We start from the raw sequence: 16417 nt of genomic DNA on the forward strand, positions 1-16417 counted from the left end.
ACTCTTGGTATCTATAATTCATTTCTCATCAGAATATGCTGGTGGTTATAGTTTTTAGCAATATTTGAAGGACTAGAATAGAACTTAAATTGTTAGGATGAAAAACTCAAAAAACTCCCAACAAACAAAAACCCCCCAAAAAATCTTTAGGTCATTGTTAAGGAGGACTTTGACTACCATCCTTCCCCCTTGTTACTTGTTAGATATAGGTGGTCTGTAAGTTAAGGACTCCAGGGTAAAAGAACCCTTTTCTCAGTGTCTTTTCTTCTTGCAGGGCAGTGCCCATGGACTAGTTCTGAGCTTGTTATTTTGACACATGTGGAGTTCATACACCCAAAAAGATATTTGGTTTGTAGTTATTTCTTCCCCAAATTACTTTAGCTTATGCTTTTAAAGATTTATCTGAAGTTTTCTCTATGCAGTCATTTCTTTGTGTCTTTTTTTCCCAGCATGAAGCAAAATAATACCAAGTGGGCAAACCACATTGTTTGTACTGAGTCCTTTTGAGAGTTTTTGTATATATATTTTTTAAAGCAGATACTTTAGGCTTCACAAAGTTAGCTGTTGGTTTAATGCCTTCTATTATTATTTGGCAAAATTAGGCAAGACTCAGTTACGGAAATACTAAAAAGCATGTTTGGCGCAAGCGCTGTTGAATGTTAACAATTCCTAGACAAGCCTGTGGCAGCTTTTGCCATCAGAGGGTCAGCAGGGCACTTCCTCTGTAGGTGTTTTCTCCAGCTCTGTAATTGGAGCTAAGCCTCAATTTTGAGCTTGAGATCAAATCTGGCTTTTGAACCATGGGAAGAGGTGTACGATAGGATGGCTAAATGAGGAGCTAAGTTTCTGAGTGGTGGAATACCAGCAGAGAAGCAGAAAATTTGCCTCTGACAGATTGAAATTCAGGTTTTTGAACAGTACAGGAAAAAGAAAAAAAAAGAAAAAAAAAGGCATTGACTTCAGCTGTCCCAGTGTTTTTTACTGATTTTTGAACTACTGTTGCATAGGATTTCTAGTGGTTTTAGGGTGGTTCAGAGCCATCCTAAGCAAGAATTTTTGCTGTATATTTAAAAAATGTTGTATTGATTATCAATATGCAAAGATTTAATAATACTTCATAATTTTAAAATTATAGAGGTAGTTGTAGAAAGTTTGCTCAGTGCCCTCACAAACTGAAGTAATAGTATAAAATGCTAAGTCTTGCTTCTGTAGAACAAAATATAGCAGTACTAGAATCTAGTGCAAATGAACCCAAAGTTACTGAAGTTTCATAAGCAGAATGTTAAAAAAACCCCAAAAGGTATGTCGGGAATGAAAGAGTGGGCTTTTACATAGAAATTGGAAACATGTCTTTAAGCTGAACTGTTAGGCATGAAGTTAAAAACTGGTATTCATCCCAAGATAGTATAAAATATTGCAGTGATCCGTTTATTTGTTGGTTTGGGGTTTTTTTAGGAACAGAAAGCTCTGTAAAACCTCCGTTCTGAAATGATAAATCCTTTGTTTTGGTTTGATGACAAAATCTGGTGAACGTGCCTCTTTGGGGCATTTACCAAACTGATGCCAGAGAATTTTTGCATTTGAATGTTCTTCAGATGCTATTATTTCAGCCTCTGCAGTTATGACAAGAGTTCAGGGTTTGCATCAATTTTATGTGGCACCACTATTTATTTGCTGTTTAGAATCTGCTTAGAAGCATTGGAATACAGGCATGTCATGCTGTCATCTCCACTGCATGAGCGAAGTCTCCATAAAGCCTTAATGTCTGCGCAGAGTTGCACTGTACCATTGCCACCCTGGTATCTAAATCATGACTGCTCCTCTTCTTGAGCTGGATGAATTGCATAGCTTTTCCATTGGTAAAAGCAGCTTATAGGAAATTGTCACGTGGAATTCGCTGTGCTGCAAGAAGTGGATTGGGCAGCTGCTTCTGTAGGGTGAGCATTCCTGACTGAAAGTGTGTACATCCGTGTAAGAGGCTATCCCCACCCATCTGCTTCTGTGTTTTGAGGGTAGTTGTGTCAACTTTTCCTAACCTATCATAGAAGTGAAAATAAGGTGAAGGGATGTGTGTTCTTAATAAAAGTAGTAACTGCTAAACATAGATGTATAAAGTTGATAACCTCATACAGAATAACAGATAATGCAGATAGATTTGATTTTAGGAGGGTAGGTTTAGATTAGATGTTAGGAAGAAATTAAGAGTGGTAAGACACTGGCACAGGTTGGCCAGAGAGATTGTGGACTCCCCATCCCTGGCACTGTTCAAGGCCGGGTTGGATGGGTCTGTGGGCAGCCTCATCCAGTGAAAGGTGTCCCTGCCCATGGTGGGGTGTGTGTGTAATGAAATGAGCTTTCAAGGTCCCTTCCAGCCCAAACCATTCTATGATTCTGTTTATATATTTGTTTAAACCAGACTCTTAGTGTTGTTATTCTGGGTTTGAAACATTTGAGTAGACTTGGGTCACTTCAACATTAAGTGCCTCTCTGCAGTGCTGTGTTGCCTCTTAGTGTGGCCGTGCACTTTTTGTGGTACAAATTGGATAGATTAGATTTCGTGCCCAGCATTATGGAGCTTTCAGAGATGTATTCTGAGTTTTGTCCAGAAGCGAGGCTTATGGAGGATTGTAGTTTAGCCTGACCTGCGTGCCCCTCCTCCCTCCATGGCATGTAACGTAAGTGAATTATAATGCCCTCTGTCATTTGTAAGTATTCTTTCTTTACCATAATCATGAAGATCATGAAATGTGTGAATGCAGAAATATTCAAAGTGATGCTTATTTCTAATGGAAAGCAACACAGTTACTTGTAAAATAGGAGAAAATAAGTTTTTGAGTTGCAACTTATTTTGTATATTGCATATTCAATGATGAGTTTATCCTGTTGGATAGAGTCAAAATAGATGCATTGTTTAAAATGTCATTTTATCCTAAGTCTATTTAAAATGGCCACTACGTATTACTAAACAGTGGAATGGCAACTGATTCCTCTCTCTGTTTCTGTTTTTGGCAGCCCAGTTATGACTCAGTTATACCGAATTTAAGAGTTAGATCTGCTTTGAAGTGGCTTTTAGTAAGTCACCATATGTGGGTAAAGACTGTTAAAACAAATATTTATGGAATTGTGATATATTTGTGATTTTATGAATGTTTTCACTGCTGTGGATTCTGATGCCATAAACAGTGAGTTGTTGTGTCACTAATTGAATGTGGCCTGATATGAGTCAGGGGAAGGCTATAAAGCCCATTTAGAATGTCATGCAGGAACATACAGTCTGCCTCACACAGTACAACTGGCAGTAACGTACTATGCGTACTGGTGCATTGAAGTGTCTTTGTATGATATCTTTGAAACACAAGCCAGTCTTGCTGTTGACTCACAAAAAGAGGTTTTATTGTGGTGGTTGATTTAGTAAAAGTTTTGTTGTGATGACTTTTTTTCCTAGAGAGCTTTACATAAAGTACTTAGAATAAATTATCGGAAGTGCCATAATTACAGTGACATTCTGCAAAATTCGCAATATTTAGCAGCTAACTTGGCTTTCATGATTTGTACAGTATTTCAGACAAGTAAAGTGAATCTCATTAATTATATGGGCACTTGTATGTGAGTTTAAAAATCTCAGTGTGTAAAACATCACAGCAGTAGTAGACCGTGTGTTGGAAGGCCTGTGACCAGACCTTGTTTCCAGAGCAGGGAGCATCACTGGGAGCCTCTGGTGTCCATAGTTTGTCTATAGGGAACTGCATCCATTCCTGTGGGTACCTCACTTCCTTCTCACCTGAGGTTTGGTCAGTGTGCTTGCTTGTTTTGTGGGTTTTTTTGTCACACCACTGGTTTTAAACCCACTCCTCCCTCCCTGGTTCTGTGGCCTCTGCGGAAGGTGTAGAACCCACAGGTACAGCTTGGCCTGCTGAGTCACCTCTGAGCTAGCACCCATGCTCTGCATTTACCTTCTGAGCATGACCTCTTTGGAGAACGCATTTTGTATTTGTGATGTGCTGGACTGCGTGTTCTGAGAGACTCTGATGTACTTCTCTTCATCAGCTGCAAGATTTCTGGCATCAGAGCACTCATTGACACAAGAACCAGTGGCAGACTGACAATATTATGATATGATACAATGAAATATTGCTGAAAGGCAAGAGCACAATATTATGGGACTCTAGTTCTATAGTTTGCGGTCATAAAGTTGTTACAAATTTCACTTGGCCATTGAAAAAGACTGAAGCATATTTTGACCCAACTTCTTTTTTGCTGTGTTAGAGGTAATACCTGAAATAATGAAGCAGCACATGGGAGTGTAGAAGTTAAACTGGAATTTTAAGATGAGTTTGTCTAGTGTTTAGATGACTTCAAAACATACTTAATTGTATTCACACATCCTAGCTAACACTGATAGGATACTGTATCCATGACACTATCCTGTGAAGGGAATTACTCATTTGTACCTGTTTAAGAAAGGGGTTTTTCTTCTGCATTAGGGTACATTTCAGTGAAGATTTTGAGCATAGAATAGGTAGGTGATTGACTGTAAAGAAATTTTAACTTGATGTATTTGAAAATGATTTGATTGCTGTTTCCTTTAGCAAACCTTTATCTTTTTTTAGTGTTTCTATTTTTATTAAACATTAGCAATTTTTTTTCCCAAAAAGACAACAATTTCTTGCGTAAAGCCTCACATACTTCCCTTCTTTGTTCCTTTTTACTGACAGCTTACTTTCTGTTTTCACTGAGTTCAGTTGCATTAAGGATTATTATTCACCATGGGAAATTCTTGGAAAATAGCTGGAGTTCTGGGCAAACCATTGAGAGGAACTACATAAATCACTACACCTGGAAAATTTTAAAAATCAGGTTTTTTTCCTAGTTTTACTTACTGATTTTTCTGTTTTACAAATTTGAGAGACTAAAAAACAGTCATGAAAGTTTATAAGTATTGACAGACAAAATAACTCCAATGGAACAAATATCTCACTTATACTTGAGGTTAAAAAGAATATGGATCTGTAACTGGTACGGACTTTTTTAGTCACAGAACACATTAGATATACAGTGTAATTATTGCTGATCCTGTCTAATGACTGTTTTGGGGATTATCTCTTTTGGAGTTAGCCATCTGTTGTGGTTAGAGTAATTAACTAAATATAATTAAGGGTTGACTTAGTTTGAAATCAAAACTATGTATGTCTCTAGGAAAAGAATATAATTTCTTACATTCAGAATAATTCGGAAATACCAATATTCCAGTTCTCTTTTAAAGACATTAAACAAGCAGCTAAATTAAAGGCTGAAAAAGCACCCTCTCAAAAACACTTCCCAGACCCCTGGAAACTGAAATAAAAGGAGCAGGGTGGGGGTGGGAAAGAGAGGGGAACCTTAAAAGGGCAGCTTATTACTGTTCTCCCAGTTCTTATTTGATCAAACAGATGGCTTATGTTGGTTAAAAGCTTGCAAGTGTAGCTAAATTTACTTTTCTGTTTTAAAAATGTATTGATTTGCTAAGGATATATTCTTATTTATGATTCAAACATGGATTGCTTGTAGGTGGTTCTTAACTATGCTTATTTATAAAATACGTTAGATGCTCACATCTGAGGAACTCTGGGCCTGTCAATCTGACTTTGATGCCAAGGTAGGTCATAGAGCAGATCGTCTTGAGTGCGGTCACACGGCACATACAGGACAGCCAGGGGATGGGGCATAGCCAGAATGGGTTTAGGAAGAGCAGGTCCTGCTTGAGCAACCTGATCTCCTGCTATGGCAAGGTGAACCCACTCAGCAGATGAGGGGAAGGCTGTGGATGTGTCTGCCTGGAGTCCAGCAGAGCCTTTGATACTGTCTCCCACACCATTCTCCCGGAGCAAGAGGCAGCCCATGGCTTGGACAGGTGCACTCTTTGCTGGGTTCAGAACTGGCTGCGTGGCCAGGCCCAGAGGGTGTGGTGATGAATGGAATTCCTTCTAGCTAGGGTTGGCCACCAGTGGTGTCCCCAGGGCTCAGTATTGGGGCCAGTCCTGTTCAATATCTTTATCAGTGATTGGGATGAGGGGATTGAGTGCACCCTCAGTAAATTTGTGGATGACACCAAGTTGGGCGGGATTGTTGATCTGCTTGCGGGTAGGAAGGTTAGGAAGGCTGTGCAGAGGGCTCTGGACAGGCTGGATTGATAGGCCAAGGACAAGTAAATGAGGTTCAATAATGGGAAGTGCTGGGTCCTGCATTTGGATGACAACAACTCCCTGCAGTGCTCCAGGCTGGGGACAGAGGGGCTGGAAAGATGGAAAAGGCCATGGGGGTGCTGGTGAAAGTGGCTGGACGCGAGCCTGGGTGTGCCCAGGTGGGCAAGAGGGCCAAGGGCACCTGGCTTGTATCAGCCCTAGTGTGGCAGCAGGACCAGGGCAATGACATGTAGCTGGCACTGCTGAGGCAACTGGGGTGCTGTGCCCAGTTCTGGGTCCATCAGGAAGAGGAGGACGGACACTGAGGGGCTGGAGCAAGTCCAGAGACTGGAACAGAGCTGGAGAAGGGGCTGGAGCAGCAGGAGCAGCTGAGGGAGGGCTCAGCCTGGAGAAAAGAAGGTTCCTGGGGACCTTCTCCCTGTTTCCTACTCCCTGATGGGAGGGGAGGGAGTCAGGCTCTGCTCCCAGGGAACAGGGACAGGACAAGAGGGAATGGCCTCAAGCTGTGCCAGGGGAGGGTCAGGTTGGACATCAGAGGAATTTCTTCATGGAAAGGGTGGTCAGGCGTTGGCAGGGGCTGCCAGGGGAGGTGGTGGAGTCCCCCTCCCTGGCGGGGTTCCAGGAACGACTGGACATGGCACTCAGTGCTCTGGGCTCGATGACAAGGTGGGGATCGGGCACAGGTTGGACTTGATGATTTTGAAGGTCTTTTCCACATATGTAGGTTGGATTTCATGATTCTGTGGTAAAGACTTATTTTAGTGTTTTGTTATTACACACACAGCTTCTTTTTATTACAGTTTCTTTTTCTTTAGAAATTTGAGAGTTTTTGTGAGGGAACATAAAATATGAAATTTTAATCCTGAGTTTCGAATGGAGTGTGTTAAAGTTTAGAAGTACCTTTTCTTTTACAAGGAAATACTGTAATAATACCATTTTGATTTGTTTCTAACTTCCCTTATGCTCTCTGTAAATATAGTGACTTCGCTGTAGCCATAATGAAAACAATGAATGCCAAAATACAACAAATTTTTATTTGTACAAGGAATACTTGTTGGCCTCAAGTAAGTTCAGTCATTCATAGTGACTAAAAAAGTACTTCATTGTAATAATTTGTGTCTATCGATGTCTGTATACTAAAGATAGTAAATCTTTTTACTGTGTGTTTGTGAATGCTGTGGACTTAAGCCTGTAGATGCAAACTAAAACCGTAATCTCTTATGAATGGGATTTTTATTAATTATTATCCTTCAGAGTAGTTGTAAAATATAGTGGACATATATATGTAATAAACACTGTATACAGTATTCTCCACTGATTAGCACATTAGATTGATTATAGTCACAGATTGCTAAAAATGAATGAGGTATTCTTTAACTGTGGATGGAAAATGTTTAGCTGGAGTATGTATTCAAGAGTCCTGAACGAAAAAATTAAAATGTTGAGTAATATTTTTCCTTCATAAATTTTCTGAAGGAAGTAGCTTTGTTATTTCTACTATTGTTCTGAAGGAAAAGGTCATACCCCCTATATTCAGTATAGTAGTAGATACTTTTTTTATTGCCGTATCAGTGTAAGTAGCTGATTTTTCTGTGGTTTTTTCTGTATTTGTATTTGTATTTTTTTGTATTTGCTGTAGCTTTTTAAATTTCATTTTTACTGGCTGAGGCAAACCAAGGATCTACTTTCTGGAGAAGCAGATAACAGGTTTTATGCTGTCTTTCCAAGTGTGCATTTGGGAAGTAACTGTTTAATACAACTTTGGATCAGAAGTGCTGTTTAACATACCAGTTTTCTAAATTGTCTAAAATAGGATTTGGAAAAGTGGGTCTTTCTTGTGTACTTGGCATTCTGCTTTACAAGTACTGGGAGTGAGATTTTATAACAGTGGTTTGATTTAGGTTCAGTACTTATCCCCCTCAGATTTCAGGAGTAAATCTGAGAAAGCGTGTTGCCTCTGTCCATGAGAGAGACTTCACAACAGGAATGGGTTTCTTAGAAGTTTCCCTGTTAGGAGTTCAATGTGCTTAGTCTCATAGCATTTTTAATAGTACAGGGATTTTGAAATTTTCCTCACCTTACCTATACTGTGATCCTGACTCACTATCAACTGCTGCTCTGGCAGATTGAGTCAGACAGTCTGTTGATGCTGCTTACCACTCTGCAAAGACATCGTCTTGGCTGCATTTCTGAAGTATTTGAGAAACTACTTCACAGAAACACAGAATATGCTGAGTTGGAAGGGACCCACAAAGATCACTGAGTCTAACTCAGTGATCAGACCATCCCCAAGAGCCACACCGTGTGCCTGAGAGTATTGTCCAAACTTCTTCTAGTGTTTTTAATAATATTACTGTCTGTTTTCCTTAAAATACATATGCTTGTTCAGTGAAGTAAGACTGGTGAGTTTTGATTTAGACCATTCATGGCACATATAAAAATGTCTTATTTTGTATGAAAAGCTCTCCCGGAAATAACATCGACAACAACAAAAAGCCCCTAGCAACTTAACAGGAGTTCTTGTATTTATACTATCTCACCATAATTGCTGGGTCTTTCCTTAAATTAAGAGTCTAGATACGGATGTTTTGGCATGCACCACAGGTTCTTTAAAGTTGTCTGTCAGGGAGCAACAAAGAGCAGGGTTGCTCTGCAAGGAGGGATAAGCTGGTAGTTGAGGGTTATGCAGGCAGGGCTTTTCCCAACTCCGGCACAGTCCCGTGCAGTCTGAACAGTGCTGGTCACAGCGTTAGACAAAATAGTGGAATCTGTCAGGCCCAGCATCCATCTGGTTGTCTGATCAGAAGCAGCAGAAGATGGGAGCTGATGCCATCCTAGAGGGAAGCTAGAACATGGAATGTAGCCAAGAGGCAGGGGCACAGGCGGGCTGCAAGAGCAATGGGCTGGTTCTGGCAAGGGCTGAAGGCTCCAGCCTGAGCTGAAATGGAGCTCCTGACCACAGGGTGTGGTAGAGGTGTTCAAGTTGAAATGTAGTGAACTCTGAACAGCAGTACCATATTCCCATAGTGCTGCAGCTCTGCTGAGTTCTCTGATGAATGGGTGCTGTTAATGGGATGTACCTCACATGTGAAGGTCTCATAGGAACCTCTTGAGAATTTAGGGCAGATCCTGAGACACAGTCAGCACAGACAGTCCCGTAGTCCCTTGCAATTTCCTTTGCTGCCATAGAAGACAGACATTTATTTTCTCTCTTCCAGATATGGAGTCTGGAGAGCGGTTAACGTCATCATCAGTCTCTTCTACTGCAGCTGCTTCCACTCCAGCATCTTCGACACCGTCGGTAGCTTCAGAAGTATCGAAAGGTGGCCTTTCCACTGGAGCTGCAACGCTGAGCTCCACAATCAACACATGTGGTAAAAATGACTCAATTCTATATAGCAATGTAATTTTAGTGTTTGTCAGCACTTGTAATTACTACTACAAGTCAAATGTAATAAGGTTGCATAGATACATCCGGGAAAAATATTTGAGGGTTTTTGTATTTGCCAAGTGACATTCATTTGCTGTGAATACATTTTACATAGTACTTACTTGTTGAAGGAATGAAATTAATTAAGAATTGCCTGTTTAAAATGTGGGAAAAAAAATTCAGTTTGCAAGGCTGCCTTGAAAGCGAGGATCAAATAAAGGGTTCATCTAGCAAACTCTGTGCCACTTTCAGATTAAGTTGTAATAATCAGCGTCTTGAACGTACATCATGTTCTCAGCATTTAAGCCCAGCCCATACTGTAGTTTTACATTTGGAGAAATATTTTTTTCCAATAGAGCTTGAAACTGAAAAGATGAATTTCACAACGTCACAGTCTTGGATAATCTTGACTAGAGTGAAATACTTTACCTTGAATCAGAAACATAAATGGAAGATTTCTCCATGCAAGAATCTAATTTTTGTGAATGAAACTCCTATTTCAGCTGAATGGTGCATATGGCATCCACAGAACAAGAAATGGTAAACTCTTCCCTGCTATTTCTCACTTAACTTTAGGAAAACAGATCTTTTTTTGGAGAACATTGTTTCTGTTAGCCTGTAAATAGGAAGTTTTTTTATCTTAAATCCATGGTAATCCCCTGTTTTCGGAACAAACTCTGTTCTTGCAGCAGAGTGAGCAAAAGTATATTCTCCAAACTGAAAAACTTTACAGCCCTGATAATACATAATGAGTAGATTCCAAGTCTGTGACTTCGTCCTGCATTTGTTTGTTTGCAGCTGCTGCAAGAAGCTGAAACGAGAATGTCTGCAGACCTAGAGTTATGTCTCTATTTATTTTAATTTCTCTAAAATCAGCCAGAAAATTCTAAACTAAAACTCTTCTGGAGTAAATAACAAAGCATTTCATTTTTCAGTACCCCACTAAAAATTAATCTCCAAAAGAATTTTTTGTCTATGTTCATTAGTCCATGCCACTTGAAATGGTTTTCAGTGGTGGTTCCCAGAATGTAGTAGGAGTTAATTTCTGTATGGCTATTAACTTGAGGATTTCTGTGACCCATTTACCTCTCCTTGCTGCTTTTGCTGTGTACATATTACATCATGTAATTCTGTGTCTCCTGTTAACTGTAACTCCTGTTAAATGTTCTGTGCATTTATAGGCTATATATTTGGTCTACCAAAATACAGTAAGACTGAAGTAGATGAATAATATAATAAAGATACTAAACTGTCAATTTTGTTCTTCATTAGAAAACACAGGTAGTTCTTTACTAAAGGCCTTTTAAAAATTCTATTCTCATCTTTTATTTTAAAAAAAAGTTTCATTTCTGTCTGATAGCTAATAGTTAAAAAGACTGAGAGTAATTACCAGTATTCATGTTTTTTGATGGTCAGATCATTTGCCTGGTTGCATCTGATGTTAAGGAACGTACATATTTTTTCAAGGACACTTTGTCTTCCCAAAACCAAGCTGAAGTGTAGTTTACTATCACTACTGTCCCATCAGTTTTATTTATGAGTATGTCTGTTTCTCTGCTGATGACAGTGCACTGTGGTTACTGCTGTATCCACTCTGAAAAGGTGTACACTGTCCTAGAGAAATTCCACGGAAGTGTTTATGCTGTTAGCCAGCTGAAGACTCTTCTCCTTTGAATGACCTCTGGCGTGTCCTGAATTTACAAGATACTCTGTAGCCAAGATAGACTAGTATACTAGCCAGTTCTGAACTGAGATGTTCTTCACTCCTGCGATATTTAAAAAAACCCAACAATGTCTGTCAAACAGATAATTGAATTATCTTCAAATTTAAAAATGCATTTTCCTAGTATCTAATAAAATAATTTTTGAAGAATGAGCAATTATTCTTACTAAGAGAAGGTAATGCATCTTAATGCATGCCTGAGATTAGAGAGAGTCCTTTTTATTCCAATTAATCTCTTCATTTTCTTTGCAGCAATCAATAGTCTATTAAATAGTCTCCACAATGAACTTGATTGCGTACTCTGTCAGGTGCCCACACCCACAATACATAGCAAGTTAGGACTGGGAATCTTTATGCTTTTCCAGGAAGATTAAACTACAAGTAAATTATTTTGGCATATTCCCAGGTCAAAATGACAAAGCCCCTGTATGAAACCATTATGGAATATATCACATACTGTTAGTTTAATTGGTTAATATGGCAGTAGTTCCTGAATAATTAAAGCATTCTAATCAAGTAAACAGGTATTTTATTTGCTTTCTTCTTATTCACCCATTGCTGAAAATAAGAAGGTGCATTGGAAAAGTCAATTGCCTCTGGAAAGAGGTTTACATTCACCCTCATGAGAATGTTAGCAACTTACATGAATATAAATCCATAGCTTTTTCTCTAAATAAAACCATAATTCAGTGTTTTGTCTTTTCGGAGGGCAATAATATTAGTGTGTGAAACCATTTTAAGCTGAACAACAGAGTTGTGTTGTTTTGATGTTATCAGATCTGGAAAGTTCTTTATTTTTAATTTTCAAAAAAAAGAAAGTTCATTAACTTTTTATTAAATAACAAAACACAACAAACAAAACCCTACCAATTTTTTTTTTCTCAAACCAGAAGCTGTTTTTGTCAAAACAAAAATCTTTTAGTCTTTTTGGAGCTCCCTATTTCTCCTTAAACGAGATCCAGAACAATTTTGAAATTGTGTACGTAAATGCACAAAGTGACAGGATTTTTAAAATTGAAAAATCTGTAATTCTGCATTTGGTGTTCTGATTTACAGTAGCAAAGATTTTTTTTAAAATGCTGGCTATTTTTTGGGGCCTCAGTATTTATATAAAAATGACACTGTGGCTTCTCAAATAAATGTTGGAAAGATCAGGTTTAATGCCTAAAACGTAAAACTGTATGAATAGTTTCCTTTTTTTGGTAAGTCTGTTACATAGTCCTTGGTTTGTCAAATTTTTCATCTTAGGCTTGTAGATAGTTGTTGACTTCTGGAGATTTTAAATATTCTAGATGCTGAGTGACAATAGCAAAATTGAAATGGATGTATAAAAACAAAGTGGTGATTCCACTTTGTGGAATGTACAATGAAATGCTGAGGGAGAATGGGATGGTAGTATTAAAAGAGATGCAGATGCTTTGATTAAGTATATGAACAATAGTACAGTACAATTAATTGCCAACTCTGATAATAATGGAGTGCCCATGTTGTTATACAATCTAGATCAGTTTCTTGAGTTTTGGAAATCAGTGTTAAGATTTGCATTACATCTTAATTTTAATCTCTTTTTATACCTATCATTAAGAAACAGTCTTTAAGCTCATTCTTTAAACATGATACCAACTTCGTTTAGATTTCCTGCTTCAAATTATTACCTGATTTCTTTCTCAGTGTTTGGACTGCACAGTGCAAACTAGTCCAGGCACTAGCTAAACTATTTTTTAAAGACAAAAGTGTGATAATAAGCCAGAAATAGAACTAAAAAAAACCCCAAAACAACCCACCATCTATTTTTCAAGGTTATTGAAGAATGTAAAAGCAAGAATATGGAGGAAAAAAGGGGAGTGGGATATTTTATTAAGCATAACTTGAGTACTTTCATGTTTCAAAATTCTGTTTCCTTCAGTATGTCTTACAGGAATTACACAGATGAGTGAATAATTTTGAGTATTGTTTGGATAAGGAAATTTTACCTTTATTTTTAAGGAATAGACTTAGTAGAAACAACATTGAAGGAGAGACAGTTTCAAGTGCATTGATTTTGGATATTAGACATTACAGGAAACTGTTGTATTTGAGCACCTAAATATTTTTATTTCAAAGACTATCAAGCGCCTGGTAGTTCTTGCATTAAAGGAAGCCTCATTCAGAGTTATTATGAGGTTGATACTTTTTAAAATACAGCTTGGTAGGTCTGTGCTGTGTGTATGTTCATTATATTCTTACTCTTCAGATTTAATCATATGTTTGTGCCTCAATTACGTATCAACTTTCTCAGCAATCCCTTTTTAAAATTTGAATTTTTAAAAAAAATTGCCTTTTGACAATCCCTTTTTAAAATTTCTTTTCTCTTTTTTTAAAATAAAATTATTCTAAGTCTAGGTTTTTTTAACCTATGATTTATGAAGGAAAGTTAAAGAATGCGTCCATGTTCAGAGCATGTTCAGAGTTATTAAAATGCCTTTTTTTCAAGTGCTTGAATGAAATAGGCAGTGCTTTTCATTTAAATGAACAGATGATTTTGATGTTTCTCTGTTCATATGAGGACTTTTGTTTTTCCAACCAATGATAGGAATGGGTGATGTTCGTTATGTGTTTATAAACCATTTCCAGCCGTTTCCATGCTTTCCAGCTTTTTGTACTGAAAGACCAGTATTAGGAAATCCCACATGTAAGTAGTTTGGAATCACACGTGCAAGAAATTAGGAAGACCTGCTGGTGTTGGGAGGCATGTAGAAGGCAAACTTTGCTACCACTGTAATGATTAAAGGACAACAGAGAAAGGAGGAAAATATATTGTAATTTCTGTCACCCCAAGCGGTTCTCAGATTTGGTGTGTAAGGTGAATGCCCTTAAATGCCATGTTATGTTTGTATTTCTGCTGGTTGGCACATTGATGCTTTGTGTTTTAAAGTATTATTTAAGTATTTATTCCTTTCTAGCTCTTTTGAAAAGCTTGTGTTTTACCATGAAGTTCATTAATATTAAGAAAGGCACTCATAGTTATCATTCTTTGTTACTAAGAGACCAGCATTGTTGAAATGTATGTTGCCCTTTGGAATAATGCTTTCAATCATTTATCTGTGCAGTGGTTAATAGAATTTCAAAAACTGTGCTCAGAAATATTTAACCTATTTGAAAGTAAGCCAAGAATGTTAAGGAGTGAGATTTAATATGAAATTTAGCTATGTGGAGCATGTTTAAGGTAAGTTAGTAACTTGAAGAGCGAACACTAAAATAGGAAAATTAAGGGAATACTAGAATTAATTGCTAAGCAGACTGTTAGTATTTTCATCAGATAAGAAAGAGGGGAAATGTCATTACAGTTAAGTTTATTATTACAAGACTTCTACCATTTTTTGTCTGTGTTTTATTTCTTCCATGTGTTTAAATGCATATTTAAAAATGGATGGCTTCTCTTTTCTAGGTATGTTAGGTAATGGCTTAGATAACACACTTAGTATGTCTTTTTTCAAGGCCATAATACTGTGTATATAGTGTACAGTTACCTACTCTTTCTATATGATGAAGAAAGTTGATGAACAATCTCAAAAGTTCTTTCAGCTTAGAATGTCTTCAAGTTATTATGAAACCTTGCAGTGCAGTGTTGCTCATCAGCATCATTAAGAATCACCACTGTGGTCTGTGAGAGAGAGGCATTGTGGAAGAAAATACACAAATTGGGTTTGAGTTGGTTATGGTTGTTTTTTGGGTCTTTTTTGTGATAATTTACAAAGTGATATTAAAGACATTTGAACTAAGTTCAGCAAATATCAAACCTGGAACATGATGCTTTTAAACTCATGTCAGAAGTTTAGAGAAATACTCTGCCCATCACCTGCAGTAGTTAGCATTGATGATGTGCAAATCCCTTCTTGTCTTGGAGGAAGGAGAAAAAGATACCTGACGCAGAATTCTGAAATCAGTAAGAGGAATTTCCCTGCACTGTGTATGTAATATTCCCATTATGTTGCCCTGTAGTTGCTAATAAATGAAAAATCCTAGTGAATGCCCTTGTGTTCCTAACACCTAATAGGATGAGTTATTGCAGTCAAGAACTTGTTCCAGAATTATTCCTTATATACGCAGACACAGTAATAGTGTTTAAAACCTGTAGAGGGAGAAGTAGGATTAACAGACAAGTTAATGGTTTCTGTGTAGAAGTCCCACCAGAAGCCTGGTCAGTGTGCAGAGGCCTTTGCTGATAATGTGAGTCTCCTGGAAAACAGGGAATGCTTGGTCTTTCTCATACTGTCCTTTTTGATGTGATGCTCTTTATATTAAAGCATGGCACAAATGAATTTAATGTTCTTTGATGTCAGTCTTTTCCTGCTTTTTCTCTCCATTAGGGACTACATTGTTCTTCTGGTTATGGATGCTTTTACAGTCTCAGAATTCATTGATTTGTTACCGATCCTTGCGTTCAGGCTATCTCTAAAGCTGAAGTTTAGCTCTGAAATGCCTATGAGATTTCTTCTACGATTACAGAATTACTGGTCCTTTGATTTTTGTCTCTCATCTTTGCTATTTATAAATTCTTACCTTATCCTACCATAGGAATACCTGCTGGCTTGCTGTACTGTGCCTGCTCTCTTCCGTGCTGCCCTTCCCCAACCTTACATGTGTGTAGTGGCTCAAATAACTTCTTTATTTACTTTTTTCTGGTCACTTCCCCTGTTTATTTTCCTTTTCAAATATTTTCCTTTCTGTATTAGATTCAGTCTCCTTATTGTTTAAGGTAAGCACAGCTCCAGCTATGCTTACATTTTACCTATAATTTTTGCAGTCTGGTTCATCTAGCTGTGTTGTTTCTTTTCCCCCACTTGTCATGGTTCAGGAATGGTACTCTCCAATTTAGTGCTCCCACTGAGACCATACTGCCACTCACTTCTCCCCTACCCCTCACCACCCTCACAGAGGGCTGGAGAGGAGAATTGAAGGCGCAAAAGGCAGAAGTCACAGGTCGAGATAAGAACAATTTACTGGAAACAGAGATGAGATAAGAAAACAAATATTAACAGCAGCAATACTGACAGAGAGTAGAAGAACAAACTATTCAAACAGACACCCTTCCCTCCCCCC

The 16417-nt window shown here is 38.0% G+C and overlaps 1 protein-coding gene across 17 annotated transcripts in view; it reads left to right on the forward strand.

The window, feature by feature from the left end:
* BAZ2B (bromodomain adjacent to zinc finger domain 2B) overlaps nt 1-16417 on the forward strand; it is a 121695-nt gene that overhangs the window by 46846 nt on the left and 58432 nt on the right. For 7 of the 17 annotated variants that reach the window (XM_017736036.1, XM_017736032.1, XM_017736033.1 and 4 more), the window contains exon 1: nt 9371-9556. In XM_017736036.1, coding sequence (XP_017591525.1) covers nt 9403-9556 — 154 coding nt within the window. In that variant the 5' untranslated portion in view covers nt 9371-9402. Of the gene's footprint in view, nt 1-9370; nt 9557-16417 lie in introns of those variants that run through there. The other 10 variants (XM_017736037.1, XM_017736040.1, XM_017736041.1 and 7 more) reach the window with 2 other exon arrangements.

The sequence above is a fragment of the Corvus brachyrhynchos genome, unplaced genomic scaffold, assembly GCF_000691975.1.
Source record: "Corvus brachyrhynchos isolate BGI_N302 unplaced genomic scaffold, ASM69197v1 scaffold45, whole genome shotgun sequence".
NCBI lineage: Eukaryota > Metazoa > Chordata > Aves > Passeriformes > Corvidae > Corvus > Corvus brachyrhynchos.